At 39.6% G+C, this 24,335-nt stretch overlaps 1 protein-coding gene across 9 annotated transcripts in view; it reads left to right on the top strand.

Annotated features, from left to right (window-relative positions):
- BCAS1 (brain enriched myelin associated protein 1) overlaps window positions 1-24,335 on the top strand; it is a 130,330-nt gene that overhangs the window by 34,885 nt on the left and 71,110 nt on the right. For all 9 annotated transcript variants that reach the window (XM_033186784.1, XM_033186778.1, XM_033186785.1 and 6 more), the window contains exon 4: window positions 5,344-5,924. In XM_033186784.1, coding sequence (XP_033042675.1) covers window positions 5,344-5,924 — 581 coding nt within the window. The remainder of the gene's footprint in view (window positions 1-5,343; window positions 5,925-24,335) is intronic.

Here is a 24,335-nt window from a genome sequence, read left to right as displayed (position 1 = left end):
TGAAAGTAAGTGAGTTCTCACAAGATCCGATGGTTTCATAAGGAACTCTTCCCCTTCATTTGGCACTTCTTCTTGCTGCCTTGTGAAGAACGTTCCTTGCTCCCCCTTTGACTTCCACCATGATTGTAAGTTTCCTGAGGCCTCCCCAGCCATGCTGAACTGTGAGTCAATTAAACCTCTTTCCTTTATACATTACCCAGTCTTGGGCAGTTCTTTATAGCAGGATGGAAATAGACTAATACACAGCTGTAGCAAGTGAAAGTTTTAGCTTTGGCACATGAAAAAAAAAAGATAATTCTTCCTCAGAAGTTTTGAATATTGTAATACAAACGTGTGTATGCATGTATGTTTAAATATATAACTAGAACTCTGATGAAGCAGCTTGTTTTGACTAGAATATTTGGTACTTTGGAAATGATAAACATTTCTGAAACTTGCTTGGCCCGGCTACTTATGCTTCTTATGATCAATTGATTTATATCACTACTGTTTTTAAAAGTCTTCCTAGAAAAATCAAGTTTGTAAATTAAACTATTGGAATAATTCCTTTCCTTATGGCTTACATTTAAAAATACAAAATAGTAATTATAGTAGTAATATATTAGTATAACAAAAATGACTACTGTTTACCAAAAACCTATCATCTACCAGTCCGCAGTAAGCACCGTCTGGGCAATATTTCATTTAATCCTCAGAATTACCCTCTGAAGAAGGCACTGTTATTTTCATGCCCATTTGTAAGAAAACTGAGGCACAGAGACAGGAAACAACTTTCCCAGGTTATCCATTTAAAGAGTGAGCAGTTAAGAGCCAAAGCCAGGTTCCTCTGATCCCCAATCCAAGTTCTTAACAATTACATGAAGATGGCACTGGAAGTACGTTTTTAATCACATACACAGATAAAATGACTGTCTTTAAAAAAACATGCAGCACAAAATATTTTTCTACACTTAAGAAAATCAAAAATTTCAACTCTACCTTCTAAATATTTTGGAGCTGCTATTGTCATTCTTACTTGATTTCTTTTTAATTTTCCTTAAATTCTTTGATGTTTTTAAAAATGAAAAGTAACATCTCTTTGGTATGTCACCTTTTTGCATTTTTTTAACTTTTAAGTTCAGGGGTACACGGGCAGTTTCGTTCTATAGGTAAATTTGTGTCATGGGGGTTTGTTACACAGATTATTTCATCACCCAGGTATCAAGCCTGGGTGATGAAATAGGTATTATTAATACCTGGGTGATGAAATGATATCTATTAGTTATTTTTCCTGATCCTCTCCCTCCTCCCACCTGCCACCCTCTGATGGGCCCCAGTGTGTGTTTTCCCCCTGTGTGGCCATGTGTTCTCATCATTTAGCTCCCATTTATAAGTGAGAACATGCAGTATTTGATTTTCTTTTTCTGCATTACTTTGCTAAGGATAATGGCCTCCAGCTCCATTCATGTTCCTGCAAAGGACATGATCTTGTTCTTTTTTATGGTTGCATAGTATTCCGTGGTGTACATGTACCACAGTTTCTTTATCCAGGCTACCATTGGTGGATATTTAGGTTGATTCCATGTCTTTGCTATTGTGAATAGTGAATAGTGCTGCAAGGAACATATGCACGCATGTATCTTTATAAAAGAATGATTTCTATTTTGGGGGTTTGTACCCAGTAATGGAATTGCTGGGTGGAATGCTATTTCTATCTTTAGGTCTTTGAGGAATTGCCACACTGTCTTCCACAATGGTTGAACTAATTTACATTCCCACCAACAGTGTATAAGCATTCTTTTCTTTCCACTACCTCACAAGCATCTTATTTTTTGACTTTTTAATAGTATCATTCTGACTGGTATTAGATGGTATCTCATTGTGGTTTTTGATTTGCATTTCTCGGATGATTAGTAATACTGAGCTTTTTTTCACATGCTTGTTGATTACCTGTATGCCTTCTTTTAAAAAATGTCTGTTCATGTCCTTTGCCCACTTTTTTATAGGGTTGTTTAGTTTTCCCTTGTAAATTTGTTTAAGTTACTTATAGATGCTGGATATTAGACCTTTATCAGATGCCTAGTTTGCAAACATTTTCTTCCATTCTGTAGGTTGCCTGTATAGTCGGTTGATAGTTTCTTTTGCTGTGCAGAAGCTCTTTCATTTAATTAGGTCCCATTTGCCAATAATTGCTTTTGTTGCAATCGTTTTTGATGTCTTTGTCATGAAATCTTTGTCCATGCCTATGTCCTCAATGGTATTGTCCAGGTTGTCTTCCAGGGTTTTTATAGTTCTGGGTTTTACAGTCAAGTCTTTAATTCATCTTGAGTTGATTTTTGTATATGTTGTAAGAAAGGGGTCCAGTTTTAATATTCTGTGTATGGCTAGCCAGTTATCCCAGCGCTTTTTATTGAATAGGAAATCTTTTCCCCATTGCATGTTTTTGTCAGGTTTGTTGAAGATTAGATAGTTGTAGGTGTGTGGTCTTATTTCTGGGTTCTCTTCCTCAATTTTAGGGCTCATTATTGGTCTGTTCAGGGATTCAATTTCTTCCTGGTACAGTCTTGGAAGGGTGTATATGTCCAGAAATGTATCAATTTCTTCTAGATTTTCTAGTTTATGTGCATAGAGATAATCATGTAGTTTTTGTCTTTAGTTCTGTTTATGTGATGAATCACATTTATTGATTTGCATATGTTAAACCAACCTTGCATCCCAAGGATGAAGCCTACTTGATTATGATGGATAAGCTTTTTGGTGCGCTGCTGGATGCAGTTTGCCAGTATTTTTTTGAGGATTTTTGCATTGAAGTTCATCAAGGATATTGGCCTGAAGCTCTTGTTGTTGTGTCTCTGCCAGGTTTTGATATCAGGGTGATGCTGGCCTCATCAAATGAGTTAGGAAGGTCTCCCTCCTACTCAATTTTTTGGAATAATTTCAGTAGGAATTGTACCAGCTCTTCTTTGTACAACTGGTAGAATTTACCTGTGACTCCATCTGGTACTGGATTTTTTTATGGTTGGTAGTCTATTCCAGACACCTGGATGTAAGGAATTTATTCTTTTTCAAAGCAACATATTGGCACTTTAAAATAAAAAAGGCTGTCCATGGAAAGTATTTTGTGTTTTTCAAAGACTTTTTCTCTGACTATAACACTCTTACTTACCACTAACTCCTTTGTTTTCCAGCCAGTGGGTAAGGAAAAGAGGAATTAAAAGGAAGGAAATAAGTTGGTGCTCTTGGCATTTTGAAAAGCCCTTCCCTGTTTTGAATCTTAGCATTTCCCTTTTTGTCAACCATTCTCTCTTCCCCTGGCATGGACCATTCCCACAATTCATTTATATTCACTCTGACACTTCAACCTTACTTGCTAACTTTATACCCTGATGCATCCACCTATCACTTACTTCTTCTCCCTCTTTTTTTCTTCTTTATTATAGTGTTTGCCGTCATTATGAATTCCTGAATCACAGAAAAAAAAGGTTAATAAGAGCTAGAAGATCAATGTGCTGGCAGGGTGATTTCCTTCAGGTTCAGGTTTATGAGAAACCCCTAACATTCATCCCTGGGCTTGCCCAGACAATTCCTTCCCTGTCCCTCAATGCTTAATCCAGCTCACTCTTCCCCCTTTTTTGTTTGTTCTTTAGTCTAGACACTGCGAGACACTAGAGTTTGGCAAAAATAATTGCTAATGGAGGCACGTGTGTGTGTGTGTGGTGTGTGTGTGTGTGTGTGTGTATTTCTCACTACATATTAATGAGCAATATGAATAGATCAAAGAAATCTCAATTCTTCCCTTTCTTTTTCTGTCTTCCCGCAAACAGATATTGAAAAGTGTCTGACTACAGATGTATCAAGCAAAATGCAACGTTGTCAAAGGCATGTGAGAAACCTGAAAAGATATCACAGTATCTGTCAATTACAAAGCACCTGTTATGGAAAAGGCATTGTGCCAGATCCTTTGCATGACTTTTCTTCTTTAAGCATTACAACAGCCTTGCAGGAGACTATCAATATTCCCATTTTACAAATGAAGAGATTCAAAGATTTTTGGTGATTTACCCATTATCACACAGCCTATCAGTGGAGAATTTTCATCTTTAACTGGGATCCCAACATTCTTGGTGTTCTTTTTTTCCTGAATATTACACTCATTTATAATAGGGTCCTAGAAAAGAAGGACCCTTTTAGAGTTAATTTAGGTCAAGGCAGAGGTCAAAGGAGAAAGGGTGGATGTTGGAAACAGTGCCCTTCCCTGGAAGGGTTGGAGCCTATACCCACAGACACAGTCTTGGCCAGATAACCCTACACCTTTAATTCCACACTAGCCTGATGTCTAATTTGCCTTCTTGTGTAGACATCTGCTCTTCCAGCCTTTCAAAGAGAAACCTTCTGAGTACTGTATTTTTAAAATCTTCCCATATTCTTAACAGTCTATGCTAATACAAGTCCTTGGTAAGACAGAGAGAGCATGAACTTAGAAGTCAGATTTCTGCCTGAAGCCAGACTCTGCTGCTTACTAGCTTACTGGGCAGCCAGGGGAGGGTGTACTAACCTCTCTGACTGTCAGTTTTCTCACTCATGAATAATGATAATAACTAATGTTTGTGATATTTATTAAGCACTTAATATATTCCAGATGCTGTTGTACTTGCTTTAAGACTATTAACTCATGTAATCTTTGTACAAAATTACGAGGTAGATTCATTATCTGTCTCCATTTACCAGAAAGTTGAGGCACAGAAAGTTAGATAACCCGGATTCGAATAGACATTTCGGCTCAGTGCTTCTCAAATGTGATTTTGTCCTCCAGGGGACGTTTAGCAATGCCTAGAGATATTTTTGGTTGTCATGATTGGGACATGTGACTGGCATCTAGTGGGCAGAGGCCAGGGACGCTGCTAATCAGCCTGTGATGCACAGGACGAACCTCCATAACAAAGAATAATCTGGTTTCAAATGTGAGTAGCGGTGAGGTTGAGAAACCTTGTTCTAGCTCCGGAACCCAAGCTCCTAACTGCTGTACTGCCTCCCGGTTGACATCGTGACAATATGCTGCTCACGGAGTTCTTACAAAGATAAAAGAAGATTAATTAACATTGAATGTCACTCATTCCACACCTGGCAGCTAGTGACTTTCCATTAAGTAGCTTTCCCTCCTCACCAACCTAGCCTTCTCCTCTCCCAAGAAAAGCAGGGTCCAAGGAGATCTGGAGAGCTAACTTCTACCTTTCAGAATGACCAGAGAACAACACAGTTCCAGTTTGCAGTATGGCTTTTGTATAAAAAATGTCTGGAGTCCATTATTAGTGCCTGAATTTCCCAGCTTGGCTGAATAACCGCTGTTTATGTTTATGTTTACAGTCGACTTGGGAATAAGTGTCAAGACGGATAATGTGGCCACTTCTTCCCCCGAGACAATGGAGATAAGTGCTGTTGCGGATGCCAACGGAAAGAATCTTGGGAAAGAGGCCAAACCCGAGGCACCAGCTGCTAAATCTCGTTTTTTCTTGATGCTCTCTCGGCCTGTACCAGGACGTACCGGAGACCAAGCCACAGATTCATCCCTTGGATCAGTGAAGCTTGATGTCAGCTCCAATAAAGCTCCAGCAAACAAAGACCCAAGTGAGAGCTGGACACTTCCGGTGGCAGCTGGACCGGGGCAGGACACAGATAAAATCCCAGGGCACGCCCCGGCCCAAGACAAGGTCCTCTCTGCCGCCGGGGAACCCACACTTCTCCCACCTGAGGCAGGGGGAGCAAGAGGAGAAGCTCCCTCCAAGCCCAAGGACTCCAGCTTTTTTGACAAATTCTTCAAGCTGGACAAGGGACAGGAAAACGTGCCAGGTGACAGCCAGCAGGAAGCCAAGAGGGCAGAGCATCACGACAAGGTGGACGAGGTTCCTGGATTATCAAGGCAGTCCGATGATGTCCCTGCAGGGAAGGTAAGTGTGCCAAGGTGTATCCACTTGGTTCTGAACACATGCTCAGGGGCACTGATGGGATAAGACCACTGCACATATGCAGTCAGTCACCCTGGGCCTAGGCAAGGTAGCAAGCTGTTGACCCCTCTAGAACAAATAGAACATTGTAGCAGAGTGTCACCCTGATGTTTCTCTGGGTAGAAACATCTGTATGAAGAACAATAACAGCTGTGGCATCTGTTTTATGTAAAAGAAAAGAGGAGGTGAGTTACATGCAGATGAATTTATCCATCCATTTTTCAAAGGCGGAAGTAGACAGGTTGCATTTACGATCAATAGATTCTGGACGGAAAGGCATTAGTGGAATAAAAATGGTTCCTAAAAGATACTACCTAGTCTCCGTAGTTCGTTGACATGCAAAATTTGTTGGAACACATTTCCTTTCTTACTCTTAATGGCCTGAATTGATATTAACTATCTTTTGCACTATGGTATGTGTTTGAATAAAGAGATTTTACAGCTCTGGGCAGACTCTTTAATGTACTAATTCTTTTCCAACAAAGAGGAGTATAATACCTTTGTAAAAATTAGGGGGATTTTTTGTTTGTTTGTTTTGGGGTTTTTGTTTGTTTGTTTGTTTTGGTTTTCAAAGAAGGTATCCTGAATCAGTCACTTTTTTTCCTGAGCAAACAAAGGCAAGCTCTTTTTGACACTAAAAAGAGCATTTGCTTTTAACCTTGAGAGAGCTTGTTTGTATTCAAGGCAGGAAAAGAACTCCTTAAAACAAGAAGGAAGTAAAATTTGATACATTATAGGTTTAGGGCGTGCATTTCCTTGGTTAACAGACTTTTAAAATAACACTATTTTTCAAAACTTGGGAATAAAGTTAAGTGCCACTAGCAGACTTTAGAGCCAGGAAAAAATTGGATGAGCTCCAAATATATTTGTCTTAATAACAATGTAACTTTGCACTTCCGAAGTGCTAATAATTATGCTTGCTGTCATTTATTGAAAATGTTCAATGTGCCAGGCTCTACTCTAAGCACTGTATGTAAATTATTTTCCTTAATGAAAATGAGTATCATGTTAATCTGTGGTTTTAATGTATCCAGGGTGCTATGAAGAATTACATTATGAAGACTGGGCACCGCTGAACACTCTGGAGAGTTAAAATTGGGAAAAGATAGTCGGGATCATGTGTTTTAGGCTCTTACTGTCAGCATTCTTGTGGTTTCTATACATTTTGACTCAGAGCTTATTTCCAACATTTCTTTCAGAGTTTAAAAATTTTCCCTTCGAACATGCACTTTCCAGTTCGAAAAGCCAGTTGAATAGCTTGCCATATAATTTGAAGTGAGTCTCCAAATGCATCCAGGCATCTGCTCCTTACTGAGTGTGACACTGTGCCAGGCACAGGTGAGGCACAGGGACCACAGTGGAGAGCGAGACACAGAGTCTCCGCCCTGGTGGAGTTCACTGTTGAGTGAGAGAAGTGAATAAATAAACCTGCAATTGCAATGCAAGATGCCAAGTGCTGTGCTGGGGGAGCAGAGAGTGGGGGAAATGCCAGATGCCAGGAGAATTGGGCTCCGTGGCCCAGGGAACATTCCATCAAATGCATGAACCGGGACCTGAAAGTTACATGTACGGAGGCGGTAAACCGGTCGTCAGTATTCCTGCATAAGGGAAAAACTGCTTATTACTTGTGCCTGAGTGGGGAAACCATTCTCATTATTGGTCATAGACTTCTAAAGCCATTTGAGGTTGTGATTTTTTAACAGTCATGTGTTTCTTTTGCTTGGGCATCCAAAGCCTATCCACTGGCTGAGTTAGGAGAAGATTGAGCTATTTATGGAAAGACAATGAAGGAATGTGTTTTACTCATCTTTGGACAGGTGTCCAGTGACTCATCCAAATCCCCATCTTAATTAAGTAAACCAGTTCAGCATAGGATAGCCAGCCCTCCAATGTACTCCGCCATAAAACCTCAACACACTCAGTCTATTTCTAGTCTAAGAAAAGGGAGGAAAAGTTTTGGAGTTGTGATGTATTAACTCAGCTTTCTTTATTGAAAAAGAACTCTTAGGGACAGAATCTCAATTTGAGTGGAATGTGTTCCAAAATGAGATTTGAGTCAGAAAATGGGAGCTTGTGTTGGGAATATGGCAGGTATCTAATATAGCAAAGCCCTTGTGTAATATTTTCAAGTTATAATGATCTCTCAGAAGACCCAAGAATTGTAACTGTCTTCCTTTCTGAATAAGTGAATTCACTCCCTCAGATTCACCAATGAAGTCTGAATCTGATTTTGTCACATTACAAATTTCCATTTTTTTCAGTGATATTGAAATTTGAAATACTAAGTGCCCACTTTGTACTATGTACATATGAAACAGAGAAGTTATGAAATAGCCATTTCCCCCTCAGCCTGTGAACTTGTGGATATCCAGATGCATACGCCTGCAAAGATTTTTAACAGCAACCACAAAACAGCCTTCCGATTGTCAAGGTTTCTTATCTGACTCCCGGCTGCATAGCTCTGTATTCAGGGGGGAAAAAAGCAATTGTTCTATAAATGTAATGAGACAATCCAACCCTCAGAAAGTAACATGAATAAAACTTCTCAATCAGTGGCTTTCTTGGTGGGAGTACCACATTGTGCATGGATGGACATCAGTGTATTGATTCAGAATTCTTAGGGTGAATTATGCCTTGGGCTCAGCCGCGTCCACTGCCCCCCTCCAGGAGCCAGCCCTTCCCCCCACTTTTATGGCTTGCTTTCTGCTGGATTGGAATTCCAACCACAAACCCACAGAGCTGTGAATTAGGAGAAAGATGCCACCATTTCATCCTGGGGAAAACACACAAATCTTCTGTGTTTTCAGAATGACAATCTTATTTTTGTGCCTTATAAAACTACATTCAGGGCATAGCATAATTAAAACAAGGCAAGAATTCATGAACAAATGAAGCATTTACTACATAGGCCAAAGAAAAGATAAATTATATGCCTGAAAGGTTTCACTGAGCTGTGATTCACACAAACCAATGTGTTGGCAAGGATGAGGGTTTTTTTCCTCTCCCCACAACAACTGAACCAGGGCTGTAAGATATGCATTTAAAAGATTCATCACACACAAAAAATAATCACATAATGCAAACTTGACTTTTATTGGTTAAAAATAAAACCCACCAAATTTCTGTTATCAACACAGTACTTCCAGAGTTGTATTTGTGTTGAGTGGGGGTGTGGGGTGCATAAAGTGTTGCTATGCAGAGTTTCATAAGATTGAAGAATATCTTTTTTCTTTTAAAAATGTAATTAAATCCTGTAGTCGTTACTTTAGCACCAGCCTTGTGCAAGGCATTTGAAAAATAAATCATGTTTCTAGACTTTCAAGGAGTGTATAATCTAGTAAGAGACATAATATTTTAAGAGATATTGTGATAAGTGCATCAGTCCTCAGATTGGCTCAGGCTACTAATAATAAGAACAGTATTCTGTGCTTTCACTTCTCTTCTTTTCTCTCTTGAACACACTCCATTCAGGCTCTTGTCACAGCCACCATGATGTTGCAAATTCCCCACCATCACCCTGGTTGCCAAATCCTATAGATCTCTGTCTTTGTCCTAGTAGATCTGACCTGCAACCTGCAAGTTGAATCTGACACAGTGAGTGGGTGGGCCACACCTTACTGCTTGAAACAACATCCTTCCACCTCCCTACCTTCTTTTCCTTCATCTCCTTTGCTGGATCTCACCCGCTAAATGTTGAACTTCTCCAGGGTTCACTTCTTGGATATCTCTAACTACGCTTATTTCCTTGAAGGTTTCCCTCAGCCCCAAGGGTTTAAATACTGCTATGGGTTGACAAGTTCCAAATTTACATCTCTAGCCTGGATCCATCCCTGAAGTCCAGACATGAGTCTCAGCTTCCTCTCCTTCCACATGTCTGCTTGAATTTCTACACCCCCGCTTGGCTGCTCACTGAGTATCTAAACTCTAATGTGTCCAAAATGGAACTCTTCATTCATCACCTAACAACGATAAAAACAAAATGCCCACCGGTTTAATTCACAGGGTTGTCCCTCTCAGGGCATGACAACTTCATCCTGCCTCTACTGTTTAGTGGTAGAATTGGAATTAAAGAACCAAGGTCTCCAGAGTCCTTTTCTACATGGTATTTAGTGTGAATTAAACATAAGCATCATAGTCAGGTAGCCTAGGTTTCCTCTCTACCTCTGTCACCTACTGGCTGTTTGGGCCAGCTACTTGGGCGAGCTACTTCACCTCCTGAGCCTCAGTTTCCTCATCTGTAAAATGGGGATAATAATAGTATCTAGCACATTTTCACATTGTTCATGCTTTTAGAGATTAAATGAGATAGGCCATATAAAGTACTTAGCACAAATTGCATTTTGAAAAAAAAAAAAAGAGTAATTAGCTATTACTAGTATTATGGGTTTTCTCCCTGTCTACTACCTCGTATTTTATTTTTATATTTTGCCTTTCCCTTCCGTAGTCCTCAACCCAAACTCACAGAGATAGCACAGTTGACTCTAATTTAAGAGTTGTATAACCAAAGGCACAAGTCGTAACTTGGGTGAGAAGGGTATAAAAGTTGTAAAATTATTTTTGAAACAATAGAAATGTTAGTGTCCATGCCCATAAGCCTCAGTTTCTTTGTCTGACATTTAAGGCTCTCCACAATCTTTCCTCCGCCTATTTTCCAACTGCATTTTCCACCCTTCCCTTAAATTTCTCTAGTCAATATGGCCAACACCTGACCTGTGCAAAAGCCATTTTCTCCGCCTTTGTCTCTTTCTCTCTCTGTTTATCAAACATTGACTTGATATTCAGCGCCAGGTTCTCCATGAAGCTAACCAGATATCTCCACTCTTGGATGATTTCGGACAGCATGAATCCCTCTCGCATTTTACGTCAAATTCTGTGATTAAATCATTTTGAAGAAATCAGCTCATTAAGCCATCAAACCTGACTAGGGAATTCCTGTATTTTCACCGTTTTACAGACAAAGAAGTCAACAGTTCAGAGAAACCAAATCACTCCTGACGCACAGCTAAAAATTGGCACAGCCAAAATTGTCCGTCTCCAAAGCCCATAGTCTTAGATAGTCAACGTTTCTATTTTTGTCAATTATTTGAAACTTGTTCAATGAAGTTGCAACTTGAAGCAATGAAATTCAAAGATATTAGCACATGCAAAGTTGTAAATACCTAAAATCCCAAGTGAAAAATAAAAACAAAAAGAATTACCCAATTTCAACATTAGAAGGCCAAGTGAATTATTAATTGTTTTTTATTTTGTGTTGTTTCTGCCTTATGTCCACAAGGCCATGTCTTTTCAACTGGTAAACAGAACTAGCCACCCAAAAGACTTTGTCAGTGCCAAGGGAAAATCCATCTGACATTATGCAAGTTTTGGAGTAAACAAGGTCCTCAGCTATACCACTGGGATTTTGATGCATTTAGCAGTAAGAAATGCTTAATATGAGATGTTTACAGTGGCAGAGATGATGTGGAAGTGTTAGGAGCCTGGGCGACCTGGGTATGAGTCCAGACTCTACCACCTAATAGCTGTGTGGTTGCGCTAAATGACAATAATTGCCCCGTTTTTAAGTAATTCTTTATTTCTAGGCTGTGTAGTAGGCATTTTGCATACATTTTCTGCTTTTATTCTTTTTTTTTTTTTTTGAGATGGAGTCTCGCTCTGTCGCCCAGGCTGGAGTGCAGTGGCACAGTCTCGGCTCACTGCAAGCTCCGCCTCCTGGGTTCACGCCATTCTCCTGCCTAAGCTACCCATGTAGCTGGGACTACAGGCGCCCGCCACCGCACCCGGCTAATTTTTTATACTTTTAGTAGAGACGGGGTTTCACCGTGTTAGCCAGGATGGTCTTGATCTCCTGACCTCGTGATCTGCCTACCTCAGCCTCCCAAAGTGCTGGGATTACAGGCGTGAGCCACCGCGCCGGCTGCTTTTTTCTTAAAACAACCCAGCAAAGTAGGTATTTTTTTTTTTTTTTTTTTTTTTTTTGAGACGGAGTCTCGCTCTGTCGCCCAGGCTGGAGTGCAGTGGCCGGATCTCAGCTCACTGCAAGCTCCGCCTCCCGGGTTCACGCCATTCTCCTGCCTCAGCCTCCCGAGTAGCTGGGACTACAGGCGCCGCCACCTCGCCCGGCTAGTTTTTTGTATTTTTTAGTGGAGACGGGGTTTCACCGTGTTAGCCAGGATGGTCTGGATCTCCTGACCTCGTGATCCGCCCGTCTCGGCCTCCCAAAGTGCTGGGATTACAGGCTTGAGCCACCGCGCCCGGCCCAAAGTAGGTATTTCTATTGCCATTGAACAGAGGAGAGAACTTGGGGAGAACTTAAAGTCCCTGTGTAAGGTCACAAAACTAATTAGTGGCAGAAGTGGAACAAAGATCCATCTGTCACCTAAGCCTGTTATCCTCAATCATTTCAAAACCTGTGTTTTCATCCACAAAAGGAAGTTACTACCTGCCCTAGGGATTTTGGTAAAGTTAGAAGATAATATAGGCCATCAGTAGCGGTAATGGTAAATAAAACGGTGTATTTTCTAAATTGTTAGAAACTTAGAAATGAATAATTATGAAATAGATCAAATGGCTTTTCAGAGTGATGGAGTTTGAATAGTGTATCATTTAGGGGTTGGTAATATATCATTTTTACTTTGGCTTCAGGAAACACACACACACACAACACTCAATTAATAGTGGTTTACTTAACAAGGAGAATGTACTATTTCTTGCATGTAGTAAGAACCCTAGAGGCAGGGGAGTTCAGGTTGCTTCAACATCTTCGCAGCCCCCACTAAACCACCTCAGTCTTGCTCTGCTGGTATCCTCCATTATTGCTTAGTCCCTAGGCTTAGTCCCTTGTGGTTTTAACATGATTCCAAGTATGCAGAAATACCTCTCTTTATTGTGCTTCATAGATGCTGCATTTTTGCAAATTAAAGGTTTGTGACAATCCTGCATCAAGCAAGTCTATCAGCACCATTTTTCCAACGGCCTGTGTTCACTTTGTGTCAGCATTTTTTAAATATAAAGTTTTTATTTTAATTTTTATTTTTCAGTTCTGGGGTACACATGCAGGACGTACAGGAGCCCCTAGGTGACCTGCATGTATACCCCAGAATTTAAAATAAATGTGTGCTGTGGTGGTTTGCTGCACCTATCAACTCACCACCTAGGAATTAAGCCCAGCATGCGTTAGCTATTTATCCTGATGCTGTCCCTCCCGTAACCCCCCGACAGGCCCCAGTGTGCGTTGTTCCCCTTCCTGTGTCCATCTGTTCTCATTGTTCAGCTCCTACTTATAAGTGAGAACATGTGGTGTTTGGTTTTCTGTTCCTGCGTTAGTTTGCCAAGGATAATGACTTTCAGCTCCATCCACATCCCTGCAAAGGACATGATTTTGTTCCTTTTTATGGATGCATAGTATTCCATTGCAGCATTATTCACAATAGCAAAGACATGGAATCAAGCCAAATGCCCATCAACAATAGACTGGATAAAGAAAATGTGGTACATATACACCATGAAATAAGGCATTTTTAAATTAAAGTATGTACATTGTCTTTTTTAGACATAATGCTATTGCACACTTAATAGACTCCCAGATAGTGGAGAACTTTTATGTGCACCGGGAAACTGAAAAATGTGTGTAACTCTGTTGTGGTAGTCACTCTATTGCAGTGACCTGGAATTGGACCTGTAATATTTTCGATGTGTGTGTCATAGTGTCCTATAAATAAGAAAGGAGCTTCCTAAAATTTATCCTTAGATCCCTTTGGTGAAATTGAGTCACGTGTCTGTGTTGAAGTGCAAATAGCTATTAGCTAGCATTTTCAGATTTTTCTGTAGAAAGAAGGTTCTTCCAGCAAAGATAACATGCCACAGATAGAAACCAGATTTATCTTCTCTACCTAACATTGTCTGGAAATCATTAAGTGAATGGAGCAAGTAGAAGCTGCTACAGTATCCACCTATGGTAATTCATCTGAGTGTATTCATTACATTAGTTTTGTAATTTAACTGTGTCCCCATAGTAAGAACTAGACTTTACAACTTGAGCTGATATACATGCGCATACGTGAAACAAAGAATGCATGAAGTAATACTATTCCTGCAGCCAGTAACCCCTGCAGGGATTTGGTATTCTTTTCTATTCTGTTTGATTTGTTTACTGCTGGTTTTGACCCACTAATTTATTTTCAAATCTACTAATGATCACAGTCTGAAATTTGGAGAACGCTGTTCTGCTGTCTGACCGCTTTGACACATTGAGATAGTTATCTTAAGGTACATGGCCGTTTTTTATGCAACTGAGTATTCCCAATGCCTGGCATAATGACTGGCACATGTTGGCATCCAATAATGTGTGTTAAATGAACCTGACAAGAATAAGGGTGGTACACGTCATGTGTCAACTTTTCAAAGAGTGTTAGGATGTATTATTGCATTGTCATTATCTGGTCTGCCTAAACAACTTGAAATAGTCGTTTCAAAATATATACGGTGTACATGATTTCACTTAAACTCTACAATCATAGTACAATAGATTTGTACTATTTACTTGATATTTTAAATTTGGTCTTTAACATATCATGGCGTTCATCAGTGGAAATATCTAGTAAATTGTTTTTTGCAATTAATATGTAAAATAAATTTTGAGTTATCATTCCCTCTGGTATCGTCCCATCCGATTCGCTCCCTCAAAAGTTATAACGGCTGTAACTTATCAAGTTTACTAAGTCACGGAGAGGTAAAGTAACTTGTGCAAAATCACAGTGCTAGAAAGTGGCAGGGTGGAAACTGGTCACCATTGTCCACACACGTAACTACTGTGCCTATAGGTCCAAAGAAATAGAACACTTTAAAATTTTTGAAACACCTTGTATCTTTCAAAATTTCTAAAACTAGTTGTATTAGTCAGGGTTCTCCAAAGGGACAGAACTAACAGGATAGAGGTATATATTAAAGGGAGTTTATTAAGGAGAATTGTCTCACATTTTCACAAGGTGAAATCACACTGTAGGCTGTCTGCAAGCTGAGGAGGTAGGGAGCCAGTAGTGGCTGAAGTCCAAAAGCCTCGGAAGTAGGTAGGCCGACAGTGCAGCCGTCAGTCTGTGGCCAAAGGCCCAAGAGTCCCTGGCAAACCACTAGTGTAAGTCTAAGAGCCCAAAGGCCGAAGAACCTGGAGTCTAACGTCCAAGAGCAGGAAGCATCCAGCACAGGAGAAAGATGAAGGCTGGAAGACTCAGCAGACCAGCTTAGCCCACCTTCTTCCATCTGCTTTGTTCTAGCCATGCTGCCAGCCGATTGGAAGGTGCCCACCCACATCAAGGGTGGGTCTTATTCTCCCAGTCTGCTAGACACACCCAGAAACAATACTTGACTAGCCCTCTAGGCGTCCTTCAATCCGATCAAGTTAACACCTAATGGTAACCAGCACGCTAGTACTTCCCAAGTTGGTCTGTGGAACATTAGTCCAATAAGATGGGCCTATAAATAGGGCTCCGCTATGGAATAATTTCAGAAACTCCATTTGCTTTATAGTCTCTACTGAAGATTCACAATGGACCTCAGCCTTCTAAAGGCTCTGAGAAGTCCTGCAGCCAGCATGCCTGTTTCACTTTGTTTAACCAAGTGTTTCTCAAACTTAATCATCCATGTAACTGTTGGGCCTCTAACAAGGTGGCTCAATTTTCCAAGGAACGGTTCTTCTAGAGAATGTTGAGCTAGGCATTTAGACCAGAAGTTGTATGATGTTGGCTGTGGGTTTGAAGAAGTAAAATAAAATAGAAAACATAAATCAGAAGTTGAAAACTAGCCACCTGTAGAATGCCTCTAGCCACAGATACGTCTTCCTTGGCCTACATAGTGTTTTAAATAATATTTTAATTCATTAATTATATTTTTGAATCGACAAAGTTGACGATATTTTAAAGCAATGATATGTCAATACAATTCTATATTTCCGACTTCTCCACAATGGGTAGTTTTGCCCTATATTTGCAGACAGAATGTGAGTTGTGACTGTCCCTTAAGATGGGACACCCACTCTCCAGTTTACCAAATGATTCCCAACAGCGCAGCCATGTAGGTTGTCCTTCGTCATAACACTTGCATTGGTATTTTTCTTGGGTACAGTTGAGAATCAAGTAAATACACCCATCATGGACCACTTTATTTCCTTCATCCTTCATAGCACTTATAATTTGAAGCTACTTAGATGACCATCTGTCATTCCAGCCTGAGAGTCAATCAGGCAGCCAGTGTTAGGCAATATATAAAAGGGGTGGATACTTTCATTTATTCATGCAACAAATATGAGTGTTTTCTTTGTGCCAGGAATGATTTTAGGTTCCACAGCAGGTAGAACAGTGTACTTCATGGGAGCTTTCCTTCTAGTGGAGAGACCAGCAATTTTAAAAAGAAAGAAAATTAACAAGCAGACACTTCCAGAGTTTAGAAAGAACTCTGAGTGAAATAAACAGAGTTTGGAGATAGAAAGTGGAGAGAAGAGTGAAAATTACGACTGGGTGAGGAACAGAAACAGAGAAGTGTTTAAATAGTCAGTGAATAGGATGTGCCTTTTTCTTTCTTTCTTTGCACAGGCCAAACAATTCTTAGAAAGTCTGCAGCCTAATTCTGGCGCATTCAAAACTGTTTTCTCGCTTTGGGGAAGTGTTTGTTAAACAGATGACGAATGTGCTCTAGGCTGTGGATTATGAGCTTTTTGTATTTCAAGGCAGGTTTTCTGGTGTGGTTTTTTGTTTGTTTGTTTGTTTGTTTCCATAACATTGGGTACTTTTCCTTTAGTAAATGTGAAATGCTGTTACCAGTCTGGAAGGTTGTGCGTGTTAGGAACTAATCATGGAACAGAAGAATCTTCCAGAAATCCCTTTTGCCCAATGTGGCTTACCCTGGAAATCACTCTTCACTCACTCTGCCTGCAGCAATATTTTTCCATTTTAAATCATACATATTGTCCAGGCGTGGTGGCTCACACCTATAATCCCAGCACTTTGGGAGGCTGAGGCAGGAGGATCGCTTGAGACCAGGAATTCAAGACCAGCCTGGCCAACATAGTGAAACTCCATCTCTACTAAAAATACAAAAATTAGCCAGGCATGGTGGTACACGCCTATAATCTCAGCTACTCAGCAAGCTGAGACATGAGAATCACTAGAACCTGGGAGATGGAGGTTGCAGTGAGCCGAGATCGCACCACTGTGCTCCAGCCTGGGCAACAGAGCAAGACTCCATCTCAAAAAAATAAAAAGAAATCACACATGAGTGGACTTTACTTAAGAGTGTGCCAACTCGTGTGTCCTTAGGAATATCCCCAAAGCAAAACCTACTGCCCAAAGGGAAACAAGAGAAGAACATTTTATTGCTTAATTCTCTACCCACATTTTACTTGCCATTGGAAATCAAGTTGACAAATTCACTTACCCCTCAAGCAGAGGAGTTGCTGAGGGAGAAAACAGAAAATGCACACTAGCTTTATATGGGAAGCAAGTGGGTGTTGCTTTCTTAGATAGATTTCTTTCCACCCTCCACCTATATCAGCAACAGACAATGGTTTATTTAATCTTACAAATGTAACATCTCCACGTCAGTTAATAACTATGGATTAATGATGATGTACCATGCTAAGGCCCTGGGGTAGACTTCTGCTGCCGCCATGTGAGATGAGCCTTAAATATCCTGAGGTTATGTCCACAGGGTAGTAAAACAGGTAGGGATGTTCTGATTTACAGTAAAGAGTATCACACTGGATAATTGGTCCAACCTAGCTTGGTTCAATTAGTATAAGCAGCTAAAATTAACATTGCCTCTCTCTTCCCCAAAAGAGGAAGAAAAATGGCTAAGTGGAACATTTTTATATCTGTGTTATCACGACTAAATTCCCATCTCAGAAAAGATGCCAGAGGACAATGGAAATCTAGATTTCTTGGTTTTATATTTTCATGTTATTTTATTTCCCTCTGAGGTTTTAGACAATTTCTTGATCAACTACCTGGACCACTAAGAAGCTTCTTTCCACCGTAGCACTTCGGCATATGCAATTTTAAAGTCTTCAAACACACATCAAACACACATGCTTTCTGAATGAGCAAATCTGCATTTAATAATTTATTGATTGATAGATCAGTAGGGTGACTATAGTTTATTGTACATTTCAAACTAGCTAAAATAGAGTAAGTCGAATGCTTTTAGCATAAAGAGAAGACAAATATTTGAAGTGATGAATATCCCAAGTACAGTAATTTGATCTTTACAAATTATATGAATGTATTAAATTACCACATGTACCCCAAAATTATGTACATCTATTATGCATCAATAAAAAATGTTTAAAAAAGAATGTATTGAGAACATGATCAATATTTTATTCATGGGGCTTTAAAATTTTTCCAGTATTGTCTATAAGAAAAAAAGCTGAAATGAACCAATAGGTCTTTTATATTGATTGTGGTACACCCTTACACTAGACACCATAAACAAGGGTGACATAAAAATAGAATTGGTCGGCCGGGCGCGGTGGCTCAAGCCTGTAATCCCAGCACTTTGGGAGGCCGAGACGGGTAGATCACGAGGTCAGGAGATCGAGACCATCCTGGCTAACACGGTGAAACCCCGTCTCTACTAAAAAAATTTTAAAAAAATTAGCCGGGCGAGGTGGCAGGCGCCTGTAGTCCCAGCTACTCGGGAGGCTGAGGCAGGAGAATGGCATAAACCCAGGAGGCGGAGCTTGCAGTGAGCTGAGATCGGGCCACTGCACTCCAGCCTGGGCGACAGGGCGAGACTCCGTCTCAAAAAAAAAAAAAAAATAGAATTGGTCAGGTGAAGAAAGCCATAATATAATGTTAAATGAGAAAAGCAGATTTCAAAATAGCATACAGAAGAATCTCCTTTGGGTAAAAATGATCTCTGCCTGCTTGTGCCATAGATCTGTCATCCCCCTCCAAAGAGGAGCGTGGAATAAATAATTGCAAATTGTTGACAGCAGTTGACTTTCAGTAATAGAATAATTGATGCATTTTGTTTTACTCTTTGTTCATCTGTATTTTCTCTTTTTTGTAAAAGGAGCACTGTAGTGAACCACCAATCTAAGTAAAAGTAAGAAAATATCACTATCTAAGTGATTTCTTGATTTCTCCCCTAGGCTGCATTAAGAGGCTGAGGATTCCTGAGCTGTGTTAGTTAGAAATTGCCACAGGCTGCTAGCAACAGTTCAGCAAGAGGTTATTTTCGTCTAACAATAATTTCCAAACTATGCCACCCAGAGCTTATGTGACAATTCGTTGTTCAGAAAGAATAACAACTTTTTACATATACTTATAGCTAATGTGTAATAATCTCCAGTAGGAAATCAGAAAGAGAAATTGTGTCCTAAGTGGGCAGATTCGAAGCCCTTCCATAACTGGATTTCCTATGGCCGTGCCATCTGTGTTCTTTCCCTGTTTCTGCCATGGGCTTGAAAGATGTGAATGCATTATTAAAAAACTGCTCAATGAATTTTTATTAGTTAATGTAAATTGGGTAGGAGTAGTGGAAAAAATAAAAGTACAGAATTACCTACATTAATATATATTTATATACAGTGTAGGTATAATGTATATACCTACATTTATATATATATATACACACACACACACACACACACACAGTGACTTTGAGCACTGTAGTAAAACAAACTTAAAAAAAAAAAGTTTGGGCATCTTGGCTCATGCCTGTAATCCCAATACTTTGGGAGGCCAAGGTGGGTGGATCACCTGAGGTCAGGAGTTTGAGACCAGCCTGGCCGACATGGTGAAACCCTGTCTCTGCTAAAAATACAAAAATTAGCCGGGCGTGGTGGCACATGCTGTAATCCCAGCTACTCAGGAGGCTGAAGCAGGAGAATCACTTGAACCTGGGAGGCTGAGGTTGCGGTGAGATGAGATTGCACCATTGCACTCCAGCCTGGGCAACATCTCAAAAAAAAAAAAAAAAAAAAAAAAATCAGTCTGCTTAGGAAATTCTGAGATTCTGCAAAATATTTTTAGTATTGGTCTTCACATTCCTTCCTGCTTGCATATTAATTTGCTTTCCTTTCTAGGCAAACTGGGGGACAAATTCTATCTTCAAAAATTAACCGAACCCTATTTTTCTTCCTGAATCTGACAATGGCTACATGCAGGTGAGAGTGTTTTCAGAAGAAGAAAAATGACTCCATGACTGTCCAGAGACCATTGTTGCCCAGCAAATCGAACTCTGTGCTCGTGTGATGTTCTCTGGGGAGAGGAAGCAGAGCCTTCCCTTTTATCCCAGGCAGCATGGGGCTCAAATTGCTAACAGATGGAAAGGAGTGGAGTCATGAGTTTCTGTACTGTTAAATATTTTTCAGACAAATTTTTTTGTGTTCACCTGTACTTTCGGTACTGATTTGCAGTATTAAGAGTCGGAGTAAAATCAGTGCTGCCCAGTGAGGAAATCTAGATGGGGCAGAGGCATCACAAATCATTCCAGACAAGGCTTTTTAAGCCTTACCTTATATTTTCACTTTCACAATGTGGATCTTGCTTAAAGGAGTCAGAAGTCCAGCTGACAATACACAGTTGAAAGAAAGTGTCAGAAGTTCCATATGGGCCTTATTATAGACAATCAAATTATGATAAGGCGGCATTATTCTTCAACATGACAAATTGTAATCACTTTAGTAGTGTTCCTGTCTATTTGCTCTTTGAAGCCAACAAAAAAGAAAATATATATAAACTTCTCACACAGGGATGAAAAACAAGCTAACACCACAGACACCTGTTTGCTTAAAGACAGTTTCCAGGTATTTCCTGGAGAATGTTTCTGTTTCCATATAATGTTGTTTGCTGAGAATGATTTGGAGGCCTGATGAGAATGGAGCAGCACCTACAAATGACACGTTTAAAGCACAGGCCACACACTGGTGGCCCGAAGGCTGGACTCTCATCCCAACTGGGCTTAGTTTGGCCCTTTTGAAGTTTCTAAATTTTTTTAGTTATTCATGCGTATTTTGCTTTAGTCTTCATTTTAAAATGTAACACGTTCACTCTGTTCAAAACAAAAAAATTATAAAATGCCACCCAGTAGATAATTACTGTTTGTATTTTTTAACGTATCTTTCTAGGGTTTCTTTGAGCATGTATAAGCAATAAAAAGTGTATCTTTCTAGGGTTTCTTTGAGCATATATAAGAAATAAAACATAAATTCTTATTCTGTCTTTTTTACACAAACAGTAACATAATATGCACTCCGTTCTATTCTACTCTTGTTTTCAGTTAACAATACTTTCTGTATCTGTAGGGAGCTTCCTCACTTGTAACGCCTGCAGAGTATTCTGTCGAATGGTTGTACCATGAGTTCTTTAACCAGGACCCCATTAATGCCCTTTGGCTGGCTTCCAGACTTTCGCTATTAACGTCACTGCAATGAATAACCTCGTACAGTTGCTGTTTCACATATGTGAGTTTAGGTTTATCCTCTACATCAACTCTTAGAGATGGAAACACTGGGTAAAAGCATATATTCTTTTTTACAGTTTTGGTACATAATACCACATTGCCCTCCATCAGGACTGAATTAGTTTATACTTGTAATAGCAACACATGACTGCCTTCTTCACACAAGCTTGGCCAATAGATGTTTTTGTAAACATTTGGATTTTTTACTTTTCATGACTTCTGGATTTCTAGTCATACACACAAAAGCCTTCTCAATCCAAAATGAAAAGATGTTTTCCATGTTTCCTTGTAGTATTTTTAATCTATTTGGATTTTATCCTGGCAGAGGGTTGAGTTGTGACACCAAGTTAATTTTTTTCCAGATGGCTGCTCTGTTTTTCCTACATCTTTTATTTAAAAGTTCTTCACTTCAATAGACTTTAGGTATCATCTTTAGCATACACGAAATTCCTCTATGTATTTGGAATTTTACCACCTTGTTATCATCAGCCATACAATATGTATGTAAGCCTGATGCTAACATACGTTGTATGGCTGATGGTTACAAAGTAGAAAAATAAACAGCAGAGAAAAGGAATAAAGTGGCAGGAACTTAAAATAGGAAAGGCCTTGGTGAGAAGATAATATTTGAGTAAACATCTGAAGGAAAGGAGATAGAATTAGAATCAGTGCAGCATGGTGCTGAAAAGCCTTTGGCCTCTGAAATCAGCTGGGCCTGGGGTCAAATCCCAACTCTACTTTATGAACTTAGGCAAGTTATTTATTCTTTCTGTGCATTAATTTATTCATCTGTATAATTGGAATTACAAATAGTGCATACTTCATGGAATCATTGTAAGAATTAAACGGGATCTTTTTAACAAACTTAGCACTTGGCCTAACACATAAAGGCTGATCATTTTTATTGTTATCATGGACACTTTTTTTCTCATTACACACTCCTTAAATAATTCATGGCTGCAAAATATTCCATCACATTGTTACAGGTGAATTTCACATGTTAAAACCACCTGCTAATTTATTTAACTGCAGATCCCAAAAGTTCGACTTTTTAAGTGGTTCTTCATTGTTACTCTTCCAGAACTATCCTATAAAGCTTTTTTTTTTTTTTAACTTGGAAATTATTGTGCATTCACATGCAGTTGTAAGAAATAGAACAGTTATCTCTTTATCCAGTATCACTGAGCGGTAACATCTTCAGACCTATAGTGCACTATCACAACCAGGATATTGACGATGCAATCAAATAGAGAACATTTTCATCCCCACAAGGATACTGCATACTGACTGTTACAGGCGCATCCACTTCTCTCTCACCCCCATCCCTTTCTTAACTCCTGGCAACCACTAGTCTGTTCTCTATTCCTGTAGCTTTATTATTTCAAGACTCCTATCTAAATAGTATCACACAGTGGGTACCGTTTTTTAGATAGAATTTTTTCCCCTTCAGCGTAAATCCCTGGAAATTAATCCAAATCATTGATTGTCTTGGTAGATATTGGTCCTTATCACACAGTGGGTACCGTTTTTTAGATAGAATTTTTTTAGCTTCAGCGTAAATCCCTGGAAATTAATCCAAATCATTGATTGTCTTGGTAGATATTGGTCCTTTTCTTCCTTTTTGACTGCCAAGTAGTATCCCCTGCTGTGGATGTACCAGTTTGATGTTTGGTTGTTCCAACTTTGAGGCTATTGTGAATAACTTTGCTTTAAACATTAATCTAAGGCCGGGCTCAGTGGCTCAAGCTTGTAATCCCAGCACTTTGGGAGGCCGAGACGGGCGGATCACGAGGTCAGGAGATCGAGACCATCCTGGCTAACACAGTGAAACCCCGTCTCTACTAAAAAATACAAAAAAACTAACTGGACGAGGTGGCGGGCACCTGTAGTCCCAGCTACTCGGGAGGCCGAGGCAGGAGAATGGCGTGAATCCGGGAGGCGGAGCTTGCAGTGAGCTGCAATCCGGCCACTGCACTCCAGCCTGGGTGACAGAGCGAAACTCCGTCTCAAAACAACAACAACAACAACAAATTAATGTATAGGTTTTTGTGTGAATATAATTATTCATTTCTCTAGGAGAAAATGACCAGAAGTGCAATCACTATAGTTGCATGTTTTATTTATTTATTTATTGAGATTGGATCTTGCTCTGTTGCCCAGGCAAGTACAGTGGTGCCATCTTGGCTCAACAACCCAGGCTCAAGTGATCCTCTCGTCTCAGCCCCCAGAGTAGCTGGGATTACAGACACTTGCCACCATGCCCTGCCTGCATGTTTAATTATTTAAGAAACTGTCAAACTGTTTTCTATTCTGCCTGTATCGCTTTACATTTCTACCAGCAATGTAAAGTGATTACATTGTAAAGTGAGTAATCAAGTTTCTTGCATACTTCCCGGCATTTAATAGTCACTATTTTTTTTGCTTTTATCACCTTGATGGGTGCATAGTGATATCTCATTATGGTTTTAATTTGCATTTTTCTAATAGTTAATGAGATTGAACATCTTTCATGTGCTTATTTGCCATCTGTATATCCTCTGCAATGAAATGCCCCCTCACGTCTTTTGCCCATTTTCTAATTGGATTGTTTTATTTGTTTTTAATGTTGAGTTTGAGTTTTTTACTCTTAAATGTATTCTAAATACTAGTCTCTCATCAGATATGTGGTTTGCAAATATTTTCTTCCACTCTCTGGTTTCCTTTTTCATCTTTTTAACGTGATCTTTTATGAGGCAAAATATTTTAATTTTGATGAATTCCAATTTATTATATTTGCTTTTTATGGATTTTGCTTTTGGTCTTTGGTCTTTTATGGATTTTTTAACCACAGGTCTCAGAAATTTTGTCTTTTTTTTTTTCCTAAAAGTTTTATATTTGACATTTTATGTTTAAGTCCAT

Source organism: Trachypithecus francoisi, unplaced genomic scaffold, assembly GCF_009764315.1.
Source record: "Trachypithecus francoisi isolate TF-2019V2 unplaced genomic scaffold, Tfra_2.0 Lachesis_group21, whole genome shotgun sequence".
Lineage (NCBI taxonomy): Eukaryota > Metazoa > Chordata > Mammalia > Primates > Cercopithecidae > Trachypithecus > Trachypithecus francoisi.
This window is presented reverse-complemented; position numbering and strand designations above follow the sequence as displayed.